This window comes from Anser anser (assembly GCF_964211835.1).
Source record: "Anser anser genome assembly, chromosome: 23".
Classification (NCBI taxonomy): domain Eukaryota; kingdom Metazoa; phylum Chordata; class Aves; order Anseriformes; family Anatidae; genus Anser; species Anser anser.
Genome location: NC_139744.1, coordinates 4,017,433 through 4,039,990, shown reverse-complemented (window position 1 = coordinate 4,039,990; position 22,558 = coordinate 4,017,433). Strand labels below are relative to the sequence as shown.

General features: G+C 37.9%; 1 protein-coding gene across 7 annotated transcripts in view; it reads right to left on the bottom strand.

Annotated features, from left to right (window-relative positions):
• MARCHF10 (membrane associated ring-CH-type finger 10) overlaps window positions 1-22,558 on the bottom strand; it is a 44,154-nt gene that overhangs the window by 10,399 nt on the left and 11,197 nt on the right. For all 7 annotated transcript variants that reach the window (XM_083809583.1, XM_083809585.1, XM_083809584.1 and 4 more), the window contains 3 exons: window positions 16,115-16,296; window positions 5,722-5,831; window positions 1,671-1,748 (listed from right to left, as the gene is read on the bottom strand). In XM_083809583.1, the coding sequence (XP_083665709.1) occupies window positions 1,671-1,748; window positions 5,722-5,831; window positions 16,115-16,169 (243 nt within the window). In that variant the 5' untranslated portion in view covers window positions 16,170-16,296. The remainder of the gene's footprint in view (window positions 1-1,670; window positions 1,749-5,721; window positions 5,832-16,114; window positions 16,297-22,558) is intronic.

Sequence of the window (22,558 nt, the reverse complement as noted above, 5' to 3'; positions counted from 1 at the left end):
GAGCAGAAAGTAATCCCCCCTCTCTTGCCTGAGTTTTCGAAGCGCTGAATTCTTCACCGACTTCAGCTGACAGTGCAGCTGCATCCAGCTTTCTGAATGTCATACGGAAAGTTTTTTTTTTTTTTTAATGATTCCTTACAACAGATACTCAAAATGAGAAGTAACTTGTGGAAATGCCAAGTCCTGATGCACAACAGACAGGTAGTTTATGTGCTACATCTGAAAGTATTTTTATGTTTTGTTTTCTCATCCAGACTGATGATTTGTCAGGAGAAAACTGTGAGGTTACTCGGTTCTTTGGTTTGGGGTTTTCTGACTTCTTTTGTCTTGTCTTGTTTTTAATGATGTTCAGCCATAACTAAGCCAGAAATACCGACTAATTGTAAGGGTAAGCATGCCATAACAACAACAATAAAAGGCCAAGAATTATTCTTATCACTATGTCAGTATTATTTGAGACTGGACATTTCAAAATGGCAAGACAAGAAAGGAATCGCAAGAATCCGGCATCCCATAGATTGGGTTCTAATTAAAATCCCTCCCAATCTCCAGAAAGTCAGGACTGAAAATCACTATTCATTTGTACAGCTTCAAGACGACTGATGAAAGACTTCAGACAAACCACAAGAGGCCACAGGATCAGTTGATGTGACCTTTTTTTAGACCAGCTCAACTACATTCATATTGCTCCAGTGAAATGATATTCTGTGAATTTAAAAACATCAAAAATGTCATTCCAGAGAGCTTTGAAAGGTACAGAATAAAGAGATAGTTTCACGTAAAGATTGTGTTACAATTAACTGGAAGGTTTCATCTGCAGCGTTGCAATTCATAACAAGCACACCAACACAAGGGAAATGCATTTTCATGTGACACGTCCAGAGTGCTGACTTGGTAGCAAATAGCAGTACCACAAATGTATTCTGTTTTCTGGTCTGCCTGCCTAAAATGAGTAGAATTATGAAATATCTTTAAAGATGACAGCCAGAGTATTTACCTACAGCCAAGAAAACCCTTCACGTGGGTCTAGATCCTTACCATAAGGAGTGCTTGCAAAAAGGCCTCATCAAAGCCCTTGTTTTCACCCTTAGTTTAATTAGGATTCCCTAACCCATTACTAGTAAAACTACTCGAAGGAGCTGGTGACTAGTTGACATCAACCAGCGAAGCCGGTGGGGACACAGTTGTAATCATTTAAGTTAGCACTGCTGAAAAAGTCATCACAGTTCTCATTCCAGGTGCATTTCCAGGCATACAATCCCAAAGGTTACTTAGGTCCTCTTCTAACATTTCTTTTTTAATGCAATGACTGACGAGCAGGGCATGCACAAGTGTCTTTTGTGAAGCTGCCAAAAACACTTTGAAGATCATTTAAATAAGTGTAAGACAACAAGGAAATCAATCCCTTTGCATTAGGATGTTGAGGAGGGTATGAGGATCAGGTGTAATTATAGTCTACACCTGTAAGGAAGCAGGTAAGAGAAGTCTACTGGCTGGTTTTTGGAGAAGAATGTCTGTGTGGAAAAGCTTTTCTGGTTCTATGCAGGTTGAAGAGTTAAGGACAAAAAAAAGTATGTTAAGTTGTGCTGTAACACTCAGAAGAAAGCAGTGAGGATAAGACATAGCTACAAGGTAAGTGGAATTGCTGCTGTTTTCAATACTTTTCTTACCCTGTTTTTGGTGACTAAGGTGTTGTTCAGTCTTGTAAGTTCTGCAAAGCAGTCTTCGTAAAGGTCCTCCAGGCCATGCTAGAGAATTGAATCTGTTAGTTCACGTGGTGCCTATGTGCACACAAATCTGTATTTCTACTGAAGTGAATTTTAATGAACTTGGTAAATAGACTAAACTACACAAAGATACTTCAACTTATTGTGGGTTTTGGCAATGTTATAGTAGTGATAAACTGTCTAGTGGCTGGGAAGGCTGTAGAGTTTTTTATGTCTGCATTCCAGTGACTCCTCTTATGCTACTGGACTGAAAAGCAGATGTCCTGTGGTTTTGTGCTAAGCATGCATGTAAGAAGCGCTGCATAGGTTGACCTGCCTGATGGGCAGCTAGTATGCTCCAGCAAGTGTTTGGAAAGGCACGATCAAAAGGAAGGCACCCCATTACGGGTGTATGAGTGACATTAAGTTATGGATGCGTACGTATATTTCTGTCACAGCTCTGCATGTGTTGCATGATTTTGCATTTTATGTCCAGTACTGTAATGGGAATGGACTATGAAAAAAGAGGTTAGGATGGAGGGGACGACCAGAACAATTTATTTAATATGTTGCTGTTCCTTATTGATGTCTGAGGGGTTTTCAGAAAGAAGGAAGCTGCATATAAGCTGTATTCAGCCTTAAAAAAAATAAAATAAAAAATAGGGCTGTGGGTTGAGTATCTCGGGTTTACTGAATATAATTGATTTATTAAGTCTCACAATTAATGTTGTATTTGCTAATCATTCTTACTAGCAGTGCTCACAGCTGTCTAGCCTGTTGTGAGGATTCAGCGCTTACTAAGGGAGTTAGCTTAGATTTTGAGTCCTAGCCTACAAAAATGCAGGGTTGCCAGTTTTGCTGAAAGGATATCCTGTTGCGAAGGGAAAAAATGACGGTTTTGAATGTAGGTAACTAAAAGGTCAACGTTTAGTCTGGTCTCAAGAATAAAACTACGTAAGATGTAGCACTGTGTGAATGTTAAGACAGCCATTAGCTTGTTCAGAATGTACTTTGGTGAGTCCTAGTGGAAAAACGGGGTGAATCCAGAGAACACTCATAAAGATTAGTAAAGCTCACCAGGAAGAAAACAACAGTGAAGTACTGACTTGACACAAGCAATGGCAAATACCAAGCAGTAATTAAAAGGGAAAAGGATGGTGCAATTAAAACAACAGGTATACTATCCAGAGCTGTGGGGTGGGGGAAATGTTTCTAGGAGTAGGTGGCTACTTTCTTTTTTAATCTAGATAATGTAGGTAATCATCATTAGTATGAAAAACAGGGAGTGAATTTTCTGCCTTCCTAGGCAGAAAGTCTCCAAGGAAAGTCCTGGTATTGTGGGGAACCAGGTGCAGAACTAGATGGCATAACACATTCCTAAAACAGCTCATGAAACGGGGATGACCTCAAAAAGTGTCAATTCTCAGTGAATACAGCTAGAGATTTTGACCACCTGTAGGTATTGAAGATTTCATGGCACTTGTACTGTCATAAACTAAAATGCAGCATCCTGGCTGCGTTCTGCTGAGGGTAATTGATTTTGCCTCCCCAAATTTCCATTTTATAGTTCTAATTGAATGTGGTTTTTTACAGTGAATCTAATCAACCCGCAGGACAAAACACTTATTTTGCTTCGCTCTTGACAAACAAGTGTTTTGTTTGCATTTTGCATCTGTAATTAAAGTACCAGCTGCCAATGGTGGAAAGAACTATAGAAATTAATAATTATTTCCCCTGTAAATACACGGTACAATATTGCTGGCATGGAAGAGTAGCCCTCATTCCAAGGCAGTATGGCTGTATTCCACTGATTAGAGACAAAAAAATAAAATAAAATGATGTGCATATGTTAGTGCATTTTTTTGGGGGGGGGGGCTGGGGGCAAGAGTGGTAGAGGAGGGGAAGGGATAATTGTGTGTGTGCTTCCAGAATGTACGTGCTGGATGCTGAATGTAAATCCAAGCTTGCAGTAAGCTGCCTCAATAGCGTTCCTGAAAAGTACCATTATCATCCTTAGAAGTGTCAGCAGGAATAGGGAAGGACCAGCCAGCCTGTGAACAGAAGCAGCATTGTCCTTAACCTTGAACTGATCCTGCTCCTCAGAACTTTTATCAAAATACCTACTTTGTTTACTTGTTTGTTTTGGGACTGGGGGTGGGTGTTTCTTCTTGTAGATCAGCTGTTCTGGTACACCTGGGAAAGGCTGTGATTGGGTTGGAGTCATCTTTGTGCTATAGTATTATGTGCTCTAGCATGTTTATAAATTCTCTTCAAACTGTTCTTTTAACCGTTGCCTCTTTTTCCACTCTTTTCTCCTGCATTTCTATGGTCGTCTTAGAGATCTCAACCCATGATGTTTTCCTTTAGGCTTCCAATAAGTGTATGACAGTCTTAGTATGAGTAAAAGGCTTCACACTCGCATCTATATACACGTATATATAGATGTATGTATTTTACAGCATAGCGTCAAATCAATCATTTAGACAATAGCTTGCTGATGAACACTTCTGTCAAGGCATTCTGGGAAGTCGTTTACTTTTTTTTAAATGTGTTATTAAGGCCTGAAGGCATGCAGATGGGGAAATATACACTGTTTACCGCAAATAATTTGAGAAAGACACTTCTACCAGATTATACATCTTCTCCAAGTTGATAGGAAAGACTGGCATGGTAAATTATTTATTTAGATTAGTAGAAACATTGAGAAGGGCATCTAACCATATGTTTTAGAAGCTTCTGGTGCTAGCTTCACTAGGTGGGCATTACAAATAATACCATAAAAGCACAACAGTATAATATGATATAAACCATCTCAAGGAAGCACTACAATCTATAGTCTTGATTACTGTAAACACTCCAGCAATTACCCTTGCAATTCATCCCATTTCTTTAAAATGCCTTGGGGCCTGGGGGGGGGGCGGAACACACACACAATGAACTTGGCAGTTTCTCTTTGTGTGCAATGTGTAAGCATGATGAGCTGAATTATCAAACTAGACTCTGATACTGCCATCAGTTCAAGTTCTGCAAAGTACTTGAAAGCTTTAAAACTGAACTCTGTGTGTGTGGCGCACATGCGAGCCTTGTTCCTTGACTGCTAGTACCACAAAAGCTGTGTAGACTAGGGACTGAAACTCCTACCAGGCACTCGGAAGCAAGCCAAGACATTTGCAAGACTTCTGGAGAAGGCAACTTCTATTGTAATTAGCTAAAAGGCTGTGTCATAAGATCTTATTTACTTACAGCTTGCATAGTGGGGTTCTGTCTGTGACTTGAGCTCCCTAGGGTCATGGAAACTTGTCAATAACAATGAAGTAACAGAATTTGTGCATTAACATTCAAGAACAGCGTTTTGAAGTCTTACCAAGACAGGCTTTGGTTGCTGAGCATGTTAATCTTTCCTCAATGCTAGCAGCATCTTATGATGGAATCAATACATCATGCTTTGGCACAATTAATTCCTCAGAAAACAGGGTATTCTTGGTTATCATTAACCTAGCAGGGCTCTCAGTTTCAATATTTCTGACCCTCATTCCTGTATTTCTTCTTTAAAATTGCATTTTTTTTTTTTGGGGGGGGGGGGGGGGGGGAGCGTAACAGAGATGTTAAATTCTTCTGTCGCTTAGTTTACTAAATTTCTCATCTTACATAATGTTGCGAAGGACAAACAATGAAATCCTTGGCTGCTCTCGCTCAATCTGATTCTCTACTGTAATGTTATATCTACACAACAAACAAGAATTTTTCCATTGCCGCACTTAATTACAGGTTTTCTCTATGCAAAGCTTCCAGATACTGAGCAGTTCTGTGAAATGCCCTGGGATTATAAAACCTAGACCAAAGATGAATAAAGTCTCTCTACATTTCTTGAAATCTGCATAAGTAAGCATATCTCTCTTTCACAGTTTAGCAGGTTTCAGTTGATGTTGACATTTCACAACACACTGAAATATTGCAAGGCAGCAATACCAAAATAGGATTATGGACTCATATCTGAAGTGATGCAGTTCCTTACCCGTGACTTTTGGTGATTTCTGTAATATGCATTCACATTAAAATTGTCTGTATCAATTATCAGGTTCTGCTTGCACAGCTCAAAGGCTTTCACAGCCCCCAGATTAGCCCCTGCAATAAGACAAAAAATTAAGCCTTTAGCTTTAAAATACATCATGCCTGTTATAAAACCAGAATGACACTACTTCCTATTATTACTTTAAAGCCATTTTCTACAGATCTTTGTCTTTGCATTGGAATTCTGAATCATTTGAAACTATGGAATTTTTTTATAAGCACATGTAATAGTGGTGATAACTGAATAATCTGTTAAATTCTGTATGGCATGACTGCTCTGAATTTTGTTTGCTTTTAAACAATAAAATCTCTAGCTTTTAGGGAATAAAACAGGATCATAAGTGGTATTGAAATAAGATGGAGTAATTGACTTCATACATAAGTTTCTGTTGAAGGTCTTATCAATAGCAATAGAGCCAAGGAGTGCCTGGAATAGTTTATTTGCCATTTTCCCTTGCTATTTTTAAGACAACAAATATCATTTGAGTGCCATAAAATGAGTGGATATACTCCTACTCTATAAACTGATTCTGCTTTCCCTTTTCTTCTAAAGGATTATGTGGAATAAAAAATGTTAAAGAGGAAAAAGCCCTCCTCTCTCTGTGCATAGATGGCTTATGTTTTGGAAAAAAAAAAAAAAGAGGGGGGGAACTCCCCGTACTCTTCAACAACCAGATGCAAAACCTCTGCCTGCTAAGGTGGATTTCTTGTCATATGTGCTTCTTGGGATACTGTGCCACTTAGTTTTTTGATTGCTTAACGTACCAGCTCTTGCTGGCTCCCGGACTCTCGAAGAAACTCTCTTCAAACACGATCACTTCCTTGCATTCAGTCAGCTAGCTCTGAGGGGAAACTTCAATTACTCTGAGGACAGGATTCAGGGAAGGTTTGGGAAATGTGACTCACTTCCCTAAGCTGGGTGCAAGCCAGGAATCTAAATGAACAAGGCCTGGCAGGGAACCAAGTATGCAGGATTCAACTGATATATCATCTGCCTTTTAAGACTGAAGAAACAAAGCTGGCATAAGCTATTATCTTCCCACGTACAGGATCGGCATTTTACACCATCTACACCAGGTTAGGGTGTGTGTATATATCATAGACCCACTTATATCCTTTCTGGAGGTTAATTCTTCGGTTACTATCTGTTGGTGGCTTTTTTCTTTGTGTTTAAGTGCTTATTTACAAGGAGCAAGTTGGAAATTATACTATTCATTTACAAACTTCAGAAGTCAGAGTACATCCAAGTGCTTAACAAACCCTGTAGAATGTACCTTAGAAGAAGGTACCAAGCTGTGTTGTGATTACCTTCAATCTCTCAATAAAGATATAGCCTGTATTGTGAAAATGTGCAGTTGCGTTGCTGTAAGTTTAGCTTATAATGTCACTAATTTCTGCTCAGAATGGAACTGGTACAACAAGAATAATACTTGTAGGAAAAAAAAGGGTGCTGACAGAAGTCAGGCTGAAATCGAAGCTCATGCAGCAGCACTAACAGGGCTCTTTTCTAGCTGGGAGTCACCTTCCTGAATGCTACAATCTGTCCTGCCAATATTTGTTCTCTGCTCCCCATCTGAATTCTTCTAACACTTCACACACTTCACCTCATTTTATGGATTTGTCTTTCAAACATTTCTCTTACCTGTTAGACTTGCATGTGCAGCTTATGATCCCTACAAAATTTGATGTTCATCTGATACTACTAATTGCTGTAGATTGGCTCATTAAATCTTTCAGCACTTGACATCAAGATCTCGTTTTAATCAAAACCAAGCACTAGAAAATTGTTTTTGGTCTTGGTGATCTGCTTGCTACATACTAGTGGCCTTGTCAAATGCATGAATATCTACAGTTTATTTACTGAGAATTCTTGTGCTGAAGAAAAATACTGCCGTGGTGATCAAGCTTTGAGTTAAATTTATCCTTTGAGTAAATTTAAAGATTTGACAGATTCCGCTATACTAATGGAATTAAACAAGATTAAGAGGTAAATCTGGTGAGGTATCTCAACCAAACGTTTGTGGGTTCAACCAAATATTTTGTGGGCTCCTCTCTCTCACCTGACTTTATTTCAGCTTTGAGCCTTTCTTTTAGACATTCCTGCCAAACAAACTGCAGGCTTCCCACGCAACCACATGGCCTCAGCAGCGGATTTGTAGAACCTCCACCAACTTGACAAATACGACATTGATCTTCCTTGTCTGAATCTTCTGCCAGAAGATGATTAAGACATAACAGAAGAAATCGATAACTGCTCTTGGCGAAGTCTACAGTTGAATAATGGACAGTATCTTTGCACTAATATTCTAGGATTTGGGGAGATTTTACTAAGGACTTCTATCACGTGACAGTAACCTGGAAGTGTAACATCCAGCAGTTCAGAGTTAACGTGTACCTTAAAGCTGATAACTGTGCAAAGGAAAAACCTTAGTCTCTAAATCCCCTCTTTGTTTTTGTGTAATCCCAGTCCAATGTGCTGCTGGGAATTACACAGTTGCTGTCCTTTAGGAAGAACTAGTGTGTCTGAATGCCACCTATAAAGCATGTTAGGACATATGCTTCTGTTGAATGTTCCTCTCCCTCGCCTGTGTTGGCGCTGCATGCATTTTAAATGTTTGTCTAAAGTGACTTGCTTTCTAGAAACCTTTCTAGATTTGTGGTGGTATGCGGAAAGTTCATTTCTTGGTTAACTGGAATGAATTTAAACTAAACAGGAAAAAAAGTAATGTTACATAACTCATTTTAATGCTTTTATATTTATGACTGATGGATGAAAACATGTTAAGTATTTACTGATTAACAACTAGTGCTCTTTGCATGCCATCTGATGAGCAGATTGGGTTCCTGTTTAATAAATAGAATTCTAAACAAGAAAAACATTGAGACTTGGATTGAACTCTAGATTAGCTAATACTGTAAAAATAAAAATCTGAAAATGAAAAAGCAATTTGTGAATCTATCACTTCACACATTCAAACTCGAACCACATGGATTTACATCTCTGTCCTTAATTTTGACTGCCTACAAATACCCCTAGATGCTACACATATAATGCCTCAGAAAACCAGACTCCTCTAATTAATGTCAGCAGCAGAATGTTTGTATGTTTTTGTTCTGTGGCTTTCTCCTTCTTCCTTTTCCCATCCTATTCTAGTTGTGGTTTGGTTCGCCTAAATGTTTTGTGTTAGGAAAGAAGGACAAGGCTTTTGTCTAAAAGCAGGAATAAAATGAGACCTGATTACCCATAGAGCTTTTGGTTTATTTCTAGTCTGCACTCCCATCTCTGGCAGTTCCGCCCCCTAAACTTGGACAAAACAGGTACTGTTACCAACTCCAACTAAGGTCAGCAGGAGGCGGAGGAAACTCAAGAGAAGGGAGGCTTCCTGTTGGCATAGCAGGAAGATGAATATTTACAACCTTCCAATGCAAGATAGGAAAAACCTCTGGATGTCCATTTTGTCCCTTATTTCTGAATTTCCTTAATTTTTAAAGATAAAAGTTTAGTTTTGAAGCTTCTGTCTAGACGTCTACCATGTCCCCTGGGATAGATGACAAACTTCAAAATATAGACAGTTGGTTTATTTCCAGTGAAACTGAGAGTAGAAGTGTTTTTCTTGATAGCATCTCTGAATCTAATTGCTTGAGCAGCTTGTTGATTACAATGAGCAGCAGGGAAACCTATTGCTCCTTCATTCTGCCTTTATTTGAAAGTCTCTGCAGTCAAAGATTTTACTGCATTTAGACCACAGATAGAAAATAGGACCAGCAAACAATTAAAAATAGCTTTGACAAACAAAGCTGTGCCTCTTAAAACTTGAGCTTCTGGTTATGTTTGGAATACATAAAGAAGTTGAGCTTAAAGGGCTCAGCACTGGTTAAATGGGATCTATCCCAAAGGGAAGCCTTATAAAGGAAAGAAAGGGCAAGTTTTATGACCGTGTTATGAGCCATGTATACCAGTGCTCAAAAAGCATGCTTGTGGATTGTGGTGGATGCTGTCATGCTGAAGAATCTATTTTTTTTGCCTCCAACTCTGTAACAATAAAGCCCACAAATCCCCCTCATGTCATTGCCGAAGAAGGCTCGATTAAAGCTTCAGTGGTATTTATTAATGTTTAGGAATAAAGCAAGTGAGTGTGTGACTTGTAGAAGTCTCAGGCAGCAAACATTTCCTCACTGAATGGCTTTCAGTGTCTCTAGTAGAACCTACTAAAAGTCACCTGCTGGAAGGGTAAGGATGGAGATATAGATGGAAGAACTATTAACTTACTTCAGTATGCTTCCAAAGTAGAGAAAACAGAGCCCTTCCTTTACAAAGCAAGTCAAGTATCAAATCAACCTATGATTTAAATAATAATGAAAAAACCAACCACCTTTACACGTGCATTAAATATACCTTCCATGTTGCTTAAGTTTCTCTTGATCTGCCTGCAGCCTCTTTCTTTCCTCTGTGCTTGTCTAATGAAAGGCTCTGGTCTTTGGTTTTGTAAATACCAGGAGAGTGAATGGCAACTGATCACACAAAACATAAGCCATATGGAGATCATGAGAGAATCTTGTCTGAAAAAAAGATGGGCTGGAACATTCTAGAGATGAAGGTCTAGATTATTTTTTTTTTTTAAGTTTCCCCTGTCACATGAGCTGCCACTGGAAGATGAAGTTTTGTTACTGATATTATCCTCCAGAAAGCTGCTGTCTTCAGATGTATTGTTGGTAGGCAGTGAAGAATCAAAATGTCCTGGAGTAGAAAGTCCCTGTAATGTGTAAGGAACAAGGGTGTATGCTTAATGGATGTTGACCTATTGTTCAACTCCGGTGTTTGTCAAAAAGCTGTTGGTGAGCTCCAGTTTGTTGAGGCCTTAGGTTTATGTGCATGCTGAGTTGTGGATCCTGGGCTACTAGGTGCAGAACAAAGCAGTGGTCTGGGAACTGCTGAACTAATGTGAGGAAGCCACCATGATTGCAGAGAAAGGCATTCTTAGGAAAGCAATAAATGTGGGTACTAGCCCTATCTCTGGAGTTAGCTTTACTAAGTATCTTTTGAATAGATTAATTACTTGGCCAGTTTTCAAGTTCAAAATGATCCCTATCTTCTATACAGCTCCCACGTGGAGGGTATAACTTGTTACTGTCCTGAGATTCTCTGATGTAGTTCTACATCAGTGACCATTGCACTGTGTTCTCTTAAAGGCCAATGGGAAGACTTACTCCCTCTTGAAGATGCATTTTTTATCATTTCCACCTCACTCCAAGCTACGTCACTCACCTTGTGCTAAATATAATTTACTAAACTTGTTGTTCTGTCCCAGCATACTAGCAAACTGGCTAAGGGTCTGGGAAAGACTTTTCTTTAACTGATTGTTATCTTCAGTATCTTCTATTTCTTCAAAAGAATCTTTGATAGTTAAACTGGACAGGATAACAGCTTTTCCCTCTGGTCCTAAATGGGGCTATTTTATAGCACAGAAGAGATGAACTGCTGAATTTGTTTGCTGTGTAAGAACCACTGGTTTCCTGGGAGGTCGGTGTGGATGACTGAATTAAAGAGGATTCAGCATGCGTCTGGACTGGAATAGTTCCTATTTTTTTTCTCTCTCAAGACCTCTGCAATCTAGACTGAGATTGGAGGACTGTGTTAAACTCCTTCCTTGAGATCGCTTCCTATTCTCAAAAGCAGTTTCACTTCATTTTCTTGCACAATCCTGTGGATCTCCAAGATGTGTGTCCAGTACAAAAAGCAACTATCAAAAAAAAACTTACTTTTGTATTGAGTGTTTAGCATGTTTGGAGTGGCTTACAAATATTCTTCTGGTATTGATGTTATGGCACAGTCAGTTATTGGCAATTCTAGTTGTAGTACGCTTCTTGTTAACAATATGAATTTATTCATGAGCTTCGTTGGAACGCAGACAGAAAAATCAATATTGCTCGTCTGGTAGGACATGTGGAGGAATATGTGGCGAAAGCTAATAAATATTACTAAATGATGCAATGGCACCAGACAGACAATTAATATTTACCTTTTCCCTGAAATGCATTCTGACCCACCTTTGCTTGCTTTGTTGAACGTGTAGGGTCGGAAGAAACTGCCTCTATATAAGCAACAGGAATTGCATCATCAACTTTAGTTTTTTTATTATTATTATATAATGTAAAAGATAGAGTTCTCAATTTCAAGAATTTTATCTCGCTTATTACACAGTAATATAAACTTTCAGTGAGTGCTTTGATCTGCCCCAGTTTGCAGCTCAGCTGATTTTTTAGTACATACTCTGGGGGAGGCCTGCTGTTTGTTCTAATCCTCAAGGGCACCCTGCAACAGAATTCTCTGCCTGTTAACATTTATACACAAAACCATATGTTACAGTAACAGAAAAGAAAAGTAGCTTTAGAGATTCTAATGATTATCTTGCAAAAAAAACTGTCACGTAAAACATTAGGAATTTGTTAAATTTCATGTGATGACTGCAAGTCCTGCCTTTTTTGGTGCAAGAATATCAGTTGGCTGCATAAAAATCTTGAGCTATGTCCATTCTTTGGCACCACGTGAGGACTGGAGGTGCTGAGAAAAGGTGCTCATAGCTCAGAGTAGCCAGAAGGGATAGAGAACAGGGATTGGTTGACCTTTAGAAAAATAGGAAAAAACGTTTTTAAAATGCTATTACTAATCCGTATGAAGGGAAGCTATGTGCTAATAAAACACATATAAAGACAGGCCTGGAAGTCTGAACTCTCAGCAACAGAAACTTCTACTAACGACCTTGCTTGATGTACCTTAGTTTCGTAAAGGTGACCCAGGTAACAACAAACTTCACCACCAGAGCTACCTGATTGCAGCGAGTGACCCTGCTGGTGTAAGACTAGCTCTGTGCCACTCTGCTGTAGCACACTGTGAATGTGATATGCGTTGTGACTGATCAGAAATACAGAGTGTGACTGGGCTAGTGGTTGTTGAGTTGTCATTTCAGGTCGTTGTATGCTGTCTGCATGTCCAGATCAGACGTGAGGTGTGTGTGTGCTGTGCTTTGTGACTAAGGCTTCACGGCAGTTGGATAGCAGCTGATGGCTCAGCTAGAAATCTTTGTGCGAGGACATTAGGAAAGAAGCAAAGTTATAGGTGTAAATTGTAATCTATAAGGAAGATGAGCCTTTTAAGAATGATTGATTAAATCAGAACGCTATTGAGATGGGCACCTATAGAAAACTGAGTGATGAATGCCACTGTGCACTAACGCTCCAGTCAGTGTCATGTGTAGATGAGGATCTTTGAATGGTCCCATTTGACATCTTGCACAACGAAAGGAATTTGCACCCACAATAAAATTTCTAGGGCATTATGCCAAAGTAATTCAAAAAGTAACATGAATGAACACAGCATACTCACATAGTATTGGTAAAACCTGACTGCATGTGCTTCACAATAGACCACTGACTTATCAACAGTGTGTCTCCTCGTGGAATTGCCTTGTGCAGTACAATCTTTAAACCACTGGAAAGATTGGACACTTGCAGGTAGAAAAAGCAAGCTCTTTGTCAGACTGATTTAGCTGTGGCCTTGATCACTCAGACCTACCCTGGCAGACTGTACTACTACACCTGCTGGTGTGGGGCCTATGGGGCTCTCCCAGCAGTGCTTCTAACCTTGTAAGTTAAATGCATGTTTGTTTTTTCTCCCAAGGAGATATTTGGACTGTTGCTCTGGTTGTCCTTTCTGCTCATTCATACAGCGTATTTTTTTAATTGCTTGGGGCTGTGTTATTGTATTTTTTTTTCCTACTACATGGGTGCACTTGAATGGATTTATTTCCAGTTGTAATGCAAGTTAAAAAATGTGTCCTCTACCTGTGGTTGCCATTCCATACTTTACTGGGGCTATATCCTTCCTTGTGTCAAGTAACCTGCTTTTACTGTGAGATGCTGGGCAGGTTTCACTAAACTTAAGAGCAGCATTCACTGAGACATGGTGCAGCAGGTAACATTTCCCATTATATTTAGTTTTTCTTGTACTACTTCTGGTCTACTACACACTAAAGTACGATCTAGATGATAAAAATTTCAACTCTAACTCCAAGGCATAATTTAAAAATAAAATAAAAAATGTAAACTGGGGCCCTAGCAATCCCATTAGTTTTGGGAAGCCTGAGTATTTCTTTTTCTTCTTCAAAACAAGATGTTTACTCTCTAGGTAGCAATTTGAGAGCTCCTGAAGTTGATGAAAGTAGTAATTCCTAGCTGGTGACATCAAAGAAACAGAAATGGCTGTGTTATTTCACATAGCTGCTTTGTTGCCCATGGCCCCAGCAGAAACGGCTCTCCTAGCCTCAAACAAGTTTTGAATGGGAAGTATAATCTGTAGTCAGGACCTTCATACAGAAGATAAGATGTCTGGATTCAGTTTTGTGCTCTGCTAAAACTTATCCTATATAAATCACTTACTATGTATTAGCTTCTCACTCAAACATAAATAAACAAGCCCAAGGGTGCTGTGAAGATAAACTCATTGAAATGGTAGAGGATAGTCAAAAACAAATTGTGGGGGGCAGATAAGTATGTAAAATAATCAGGCAAGCATGCCTGCATGCATGTTAAGGATATCAGAAATAAAAGATATTACATATTAGGAATGTGGTGGGGAAGTCCTAGAATATATCCTCAGCCTAATGCAGTTTGAAGAGAACAGACAGGAGGGCCACTGGGGTAGGGAGGCCTTTAAGATAAACTTTCCTTTGAACTACACATTGCTGATAATTCAGAGGAAAGCTTGAGTTTTCTCCCTACAGACAAACAGCAAGTTACATGCATAACGATACGACACAGTAATGCTGCTCTCTATTTACTCATTTTTTTTCTTGTCTGGACGGACGGGGGAAGAAGACTGGTCCTACTCTGTGAATGCCTGCCTGCTTTACTCAGGAGACTCCACACTGATATAAGTGAAGCTTTGAACGGAAATAAGATTTTTGTCCTTACAAGATCAGTGCACTAGTTAATTTTGACTATATTTTTCCCCCCAAATACCTGAGGCCTATTTTCTACTCTAAATTAAGTCAGAGACATGAAGTAACACTGATGTAAGGAGCATTACCTCAGACCTACATGAATGCATAATTGAATGGGTTTAACCTTAATTTTAAAATACTTATTTTTGCTGAATGATGTTTTTGAATAAGAAAATGCTGTTAATATATAATAAATCAGAATTAGCAATAGATCTATCCTATTTCTTCCCTAAGACTTCAAAGGAGAAAACACAAGCACACACAAAAACACACTTAGGAGTCCTGAATATTCAGTGGCATTCTTGATTGTGTGGAGAGCCCTCGTGTAATTATACATGTCAAGAACAACATCAAAATAGCTTTATGGTTATGCAAGCTATTTCTACAATGATATAAAACTGCAAGGACAGTTGAACTGCTTCTCTGTCTGTATGGGCCTGGTTTTTGTCTCCAGAGATGTAGCTGTGTTCTCACAGTGCCTCTCAAGAAACGAGAAGCCATCCATCTGCGGCATATTTAGCGAATAATCTTTGTTCTATAAATATTTGAAGCTTTGTGCTCAAAAATGGAATATCACTTTAAAAAGCAACTTGCTGGCATACATGCTAGCTGACTTCACCGAAACAATAAACTGATTAGCTAATCCTGGCAAACTTCATATTGTTTTCTGAGAATTTACTCATACACATTGTTAGGTCGGAACTTGTTTAACGTCTGCTATTTAAATTATGGAGGATTTATTTGTCGTTTAGATACAATTAACAATGATAAGAAGTAACTTCGCTATTTTCTGTATTTTAAACTCAAATAATTTATTTTAAATTACCCTTCTTATCTCCACCAATTGCAAAGTTGCACGAAATAAAGACTTGATCCTGTGCTCATTAAAAGCCTTGTGAACATGCCTGCAAAACTTTGCCTGCACCCTGGAGGAATAGGGAGATTAGAAGACATGCTTTATCTCTGGCCTTTGATCCCACATTTCTAAAAGGCATGTATGCATATTCTGCGATTCCTTATTCTAAAATTAATTTCAGGTGTCCTGAATAACACCACTGAGACATTTCATGTTGTTCTCAAAAACAAAGTTTATCGTTATAAGTGTAATTCCGGTTTAAAACTTTCCAGTGTGTGACAGTTTAAAACCAACCTAAAATGTAAGCATGAGCTCTACTTTGAAAGTAGGTTCTTATTAAACTAATGTGTTTGTATGAAAAAAATAAGGCAAATGTCTATTCACTGCAGTAATACAAGAGTGATTAACTTACAAAGCATCCATTCAATTTGCAATGTCTAGCGTCAGGACAAATGGCTTGATTCCATGTAGCCAGTACTCACCTGAGGTGACTTTATTTGGGTCATGCACCCCTTTCTCTCTCTTTTTTTTTTTCATAGGCTATGTTGTGTTTCAACTTCCGCTTGACTGATAGGTTGTCTATAACAGGAAACTTAAGGCCAGGTTTGTTTCCAGATTTGGTGACAGATCCATGTTTCCTTCCATAACTGTTTTTTGAGGAGGTCTAGAAAAACAAAAGAGGTGACTGAACTTCACCTACTCTTAAGAAAACAAACAAACACACAAAAAAACAACTGCAATGCAAATTTATCTGTGTGTGAACACCAGAAAGAAAACAGTCCAGAAAGCCCCTTTCTCCTCCTCTTCTTTGATCTCTCCCCTGAGTTGCATAACATTCTGAAGACAGATATTTCTATAGTATGTTTTTTCAAATTTTCATTTGTATTTTATTCAGAGATCTTTTTTGGAGTACGGGACTCTTCCCTATACAAATCAAGGCCTTCTCTTAAAAATCTTTATTCTGTTTTACAGATAACTTGCCAGAGTGATCTCACTACTACAAGAACAAGACTGAAAGCTGTGATTCTATAACCTAAGAAAGTACAAACGCAACATAAACAGCTATGAGTGACTGTTTCCAGTTAATCTATTAACTTGTAAGTCTAATTTGGACTTGTGACCTTTTGCATGTTAATATCACCAGGGGAACTACAATGTGAGCCATTCAAATCACATCATGGTTGCTCAGTTATGAAACACTTTGTATGTTCCTATTCCACAAAACAATTCTACCCTCTGTGTTCTAGAGGACAGGCATGACCTTTGTCATTATGATGTTAGTGTTTTTCACTTACACGTATCCATTTACCATTCACGCTCAAATTAATTCTAGTCTTCAGAAAATCCTTGTAAAGAGATAAAACATAGTAACTTTTTATGCTAATGGATGCTCAAATATGAATAAAAATACTGAGAGCTGAAGACTGAAATTTCTAATTTTCAAATTAGACATCCCAACAATGCTTGCACAGTTTAGAGAAGGAATATAACAAGCTCTTAGAGATAATACAATTTAATTCTTGGCGTTGCTACACTTGAAGCATCAACTCTAGACAAATGTGTAAAGAAAAGCAGAGTAGCTAATTTACCAGACATTCAAATTTTGAATTTTAAAAGCTATGTTAATAAAAATGATATAAATTTGAAAATAATGTAGTAAACTTTCATGCATATCCAACTTTTTATCCCAATCACAGACAAACATGTTTACATAATTTGGCTTAATATCTTTGGATACACAGGGAAAAGCTGAAAGAAGAGACGTCACATGTTGAGACAAGGGCTTATTAGTGGAGTTGTGTAAATATTTAGCAGATTACGTCTGATTACATTTACTTGCTTTGTGAGCATGACGCTTATTTGTTCAAAAAAGCTTTTATAAAGGTAGTAACCTAACATTCTCCAATATAAGCACACTTAATCTTACTTATATTAATCAAATGCTACTGAGAACTCCTAAAGCCCTTTTTCTCATGCAGATTCAAAAAGTCCACATATAGCACTGGTAAAAGTTTAAATTTATATTCACTTCCTAAGTGATCACGGGTTTAAATAAAGAATTCTCTGATTGCATGTGTATGTGTGGGGAAAGACGATCATAAAGACGACTCAGTTACAGAAACTATGGTGTTAGTCTGAATTTTAAGGCAGTAAAGGGTTCCTTTCCCAACTTCTTTGGGATCTTTAGTACAGCAAGTTGGAATAAAATGTTTAAGAGGGGGATTTGGGGTTTTGTTTATGCAGAGAGAGCCAAAGAAATGTAGCATGTACCAACAGATATATTAGTCACAGTCTGGCAACTTCTGTATAAATGTAATCTTTTTACATGGTATACAGAAAAGATTGCTGAACCTTCATTAGAAAGAAAGAAGGAAAACTTCCATGGAGGAAGATTAATGCCTAATGATATAGCTAGAAGGCAAGAGTATTAGCTGAGACTAATAACTAGAGAGGAACATCTTAGTGTTGGGCCACCATCAACATGGTGATAAGTACGAAGTAGTTGCAGAATGATAATCAATATTATTGTTAACTTTTCCTGAAGTACCGTCTCCTAATACCTCTCTGAATTTATTCTGCCAAGTAGTTTCCTGATGATAATTGTCTTCTGTAGTAACTTGCATATTTTAAAGAAGATAATTTCATTAAGCTGTATCACAACATTGTTGTACATTTTACATGTTGCATCATCTGTTAGTGGTACAGCAACATTCAAATCAGAAGTAGAAATATTTTGTCATCCAACTTAGTGAACTGTTTCTGGTATGTTTTCTGAAAATGATACAACACACTGCAAAGTTCATTTTACAAGTTAAAGTAAAAAAACAAACAAACAAAAATCCTGCAGTACAAAGGATTAGAAAGCCATTATTGTTATGAAATTAGAAACTGAGACAAATGTATATGCTTTTAGTTTAACAATTTCCATCTCACTGTATCATTGACAGAAGATAATTCCAGTTTTCTTAATAACATTCAGACATTCCTCTTGGAGTGTTTGTTTCTCCTAAGAATGACGGGATATTATTTTATTCACCAGTTGCTGCTTGCGGGGAGGCAGCACAGCAATGGAGGAGATGACCACCTAGTCTTCTGTCCCACAGATCATCCATAGAGCTCAAAGCACTGATGCTGAAAGCTGAGTGGACGTGTTGAAAAATATCACTCTGTAATGGCAGTAGAACAGAAATACAAAACCTGCCTGAAGTAAATGGTATTACCGCTATTGATTTCACAGTCACTGCATTCTAACTTTGCTTGTGGATTATTCACGTAGTGTGGTGTTGGTTTGCTTGGAGGATATTTACTTATGTGGAGTTTCTATGGTCTAAATATTATAACTTAGCAAGATAGTCACGTCTTAATCACATACTCTGAACGATGTGTTCACTTTGTTAACAACTTATTCAACTATCAGGTGCCTATCATAAAAACTTCAATTTTTAAAAAATGTTATTTTTGTAAATTAAGCTTTCAACCAATGCTCTTTGCTCTCTGGCAAATAAAAAAGCTTATCTTTACTTAGGTTCTCCATAAACTGCCATGCTAATCACAGGATCAAGCCTGGTATGTCAGTACCAGAGCAGGCCTTTAGTACACCCTACCGTAGCTTCACTCTTCTGTTTAAACACCCCAGAATAGTCTAGATGTTCACAGGTGTTTGCTATTCTACTGTGGGACTGGAGGTCTCCTTCAAAGTGTTGGATGCTGTTTCAAAGCTCAGGACAGTGTAGCTGTATGTTTGAACAGTACAATTTACTGTGCTGTACGGCAAATGAGGAGCAGAGTAAGGATAAAAAAAAATCCTGAAAGTTACATGTGTTCAGTTGCTATCTTGGAGTATAAGCTTTAAACAGTAAAGACAAATAATTATGTTCTGCACCCCCAGATTAGAAAATATGAGCTACATTATTCAGTTTTAAAATGCTTTAGGTTCTGTTCTTATGGGCATTATAATTTCTTTTATTTTTAACCAGATATTTTTCATATTTACTTAAGCTGACACCATAAAGTGGACGTAATCTTCTAATCTCACAGTCCATTTTAACATACTTAGTTCCACTGTTTTAATTCCATTTGGCTTTGAATTTAGGATAAAGATCATAAACACTGTATTTCAGAATCTAAAAGCAAGACACCAAGATCTATCTTTGTGTTAGGGAGAGACTTATTTTAGTTTCAACTCCCTGTTGGCACCAAACAGAGCAGAACAAAAACTAGAGGGAGCTGTTGTTCACAAAAAATTCTCTAAATCTCCATTATCCTTTATTTTGAAATAAATTAGAAAGATACTCTTTTCACCCGATTTAATGGAAGCATACATATTCCCTGTATCAGGGACAGAGAGAAGGAAGCAAACATGAGGATAAGTGAAAGATGGAATTTGTCTGTCCTCTGGTTTAAATGTATAGATATATTTTAATTCAGTTAGCAATGCACAAAACGGTCTTATTTCACTTTTTAAACAAATACCTTGACATACTATACATTGGAAATTAAAAATATTACAGATTTGATAAAGAAATGATCATCTAGTAGACTGATTAATTTTGAGGCTAGTGAATTAGCTCAATAACTACAAAAAAAAGCTTATTAAACAAACAGAAATGTTTCTTCTGGAAATAGCTGTTAAATAATGCAAACAAACTGAATCCTCACCAAATAGTTTCAAAGTTAGATAAATCAAAATATCTGTAGGGTAAACTTGTTTTCATTAAAAGCTGCATGAATGTAAAAGAATTATCACGTAATATAATACATGACATATGTACAAGCCAAATATATTTGTTGGCACAAAAGTCATGTGGCAGATTGAAATAAAACACCCACTTATTTTAGGGGCTGCCTGGTAAGACTGTTGTGAAACTTGTCAGTCATCAAATCATTTTGGACCACTGTCTTCATTCTATTCTAATTGTAAAACAACTGTGAATTTGCTCAGTTCACCACCCTTTCCTGTGAAATACTGAGGAAACATAACATTGTGTGTTGACACAGTCCTTTAGGAAAAATAGGCTTGAACTACCAGGTACTCAGCCAACGTGGTTTCACTTGCTCGTTTCTCTAGAACGAAGTTCAGTTACACTACAATGCTTCCTCAAAGTTCTCAATCCATAGAACTCCACGAAATAGCATTTGCAAATATTTCTTTACTTCTTACTTGAGAATCTATCTTCATGGACACAAAAGAGGCTTTAAAGAGATTAGTGGCCTAATTATGAAATTCGTATTTTATTAAATTGTAAAATTATCATCTTTGAACATTTATGCATTAAATATCAATCTGTTTGTTGTCAGCATGTAAACAGAACAACAAAATTGCTGCATATCCCTTCTTTGTATGCAATGTGCACAGGGCTGAAAAAATATTTCCAGTCAAGCTATATGAATAGGTGATTGGTATTTAGCAAATAATTTACGCCATGAGTGATGTCTTCCTCAATGAGCTATTGTGTGCTAAACAGACAGGTGGCCTTAATGTGTCCTACACCCAAATGAATACCAGCAATACTACATTACTTGGGAACCACCCACGTGAATTTAAACAAAATTAAGGGACTGACCAGTGGCAAGAAAAAAACATCTAGGTAAAGAGTTGTCTTGAGTTCACTTTTGTAATTGATTAATTGTCACTCAAACACACCCATAAAAACAAACAAAAGTCTTATCAAGTGCAGCTTAGGGGAGTCATTGAGAAGACAAAGGGTGCATCTGCAGTAGCATTTTGTCCAGACTAAAGACTTGTACTTTTGGAACAACTCTGTAGTCTCCACTAACTGTGGAGCAGACTGGGACAGCACATACTAAAATTCCTTTTGGATGAAGCTTGACTGGAAGACAGACTCCAGCTGGTAATTAGTATTCATCCATATGACCAGCCAAGCAATAGTCAGAAGTGGAACTTCCTAAAATGTGTATAATGTGGATGTCAAGTCCTTGGCTTCAACTCTTACTCTGCTTCTGTTGAGCTGCATTACTGCCTGATGAAGATATTAGCCAGAGAGTAGTCTGAGATGGTATAATGAACTTCCAGGAAGCTAGGGCCCATCATAAACCCTTCACTGACCTAAAAATGACACTTGAATGCACTTTTTTGACTTGGTCTTCTCTACTAGGAATGTGTAGTACTACAGCTTTTGGGGAGGGGGAAAGAAAAGGTAAAAACCAAAGCATGCAGTATGTTATTTTCTCACTGGAAAGATGATGGCGGAAAAAGAGAGTCAAATAATAATTGCTCATTATTTTGTTCATGTAGTACACTGATGATGGCAGTATAACAACCAGAATAGAAGTGAGGTTGGTAATTGAGCAGCATATTCAAAGTACTATCAGAAATATGCATCAAAAACTTAATATAACTATTGTAAAAGCAGTGTCACTTAAAAGAAAATGTGTATGGGAGAGGCGTGCACACACAGCCAAAGCAGTCACCCATGGCATGTTTTAATGTTTGCCAAGTTCATGGAAGATCACTTTCCTTTGTAGAACAGGAAAGCCTGAATGCAGCCAAGTCAAAGTAATATCCTCTGCATTTGCCAGTAGTGTGCATGTTAGGGAAAGTCTCTGACCTAAATGTAATGACCTGATTTGAGAACAGACCCAACCACATAAGAGAATGTTTACTCTATACACTTAATTTCACATCGTAGAAGACAGATTTTTTTCCATATCTGAAACTCTGTGACTCACACCCTTCAGCCCTCTCTGGGGACTGCATCCATACTTTCTCCTATAACACAGGAAGCACAGAAGCAACATCCCATCTTTTTACTAGTACTTAGGAAGTTCGCTTATGCTATAGGAGAACTGGGTTTGTTTCCCCTTCACATGAATGCTCTAGCTACTAAACTATTGTCTCTAGTGGGAAGGTTCCTGAGGCTTTCCCACCTTCAGCATTTACTCTGCATGAGTGTGAATAAATACTG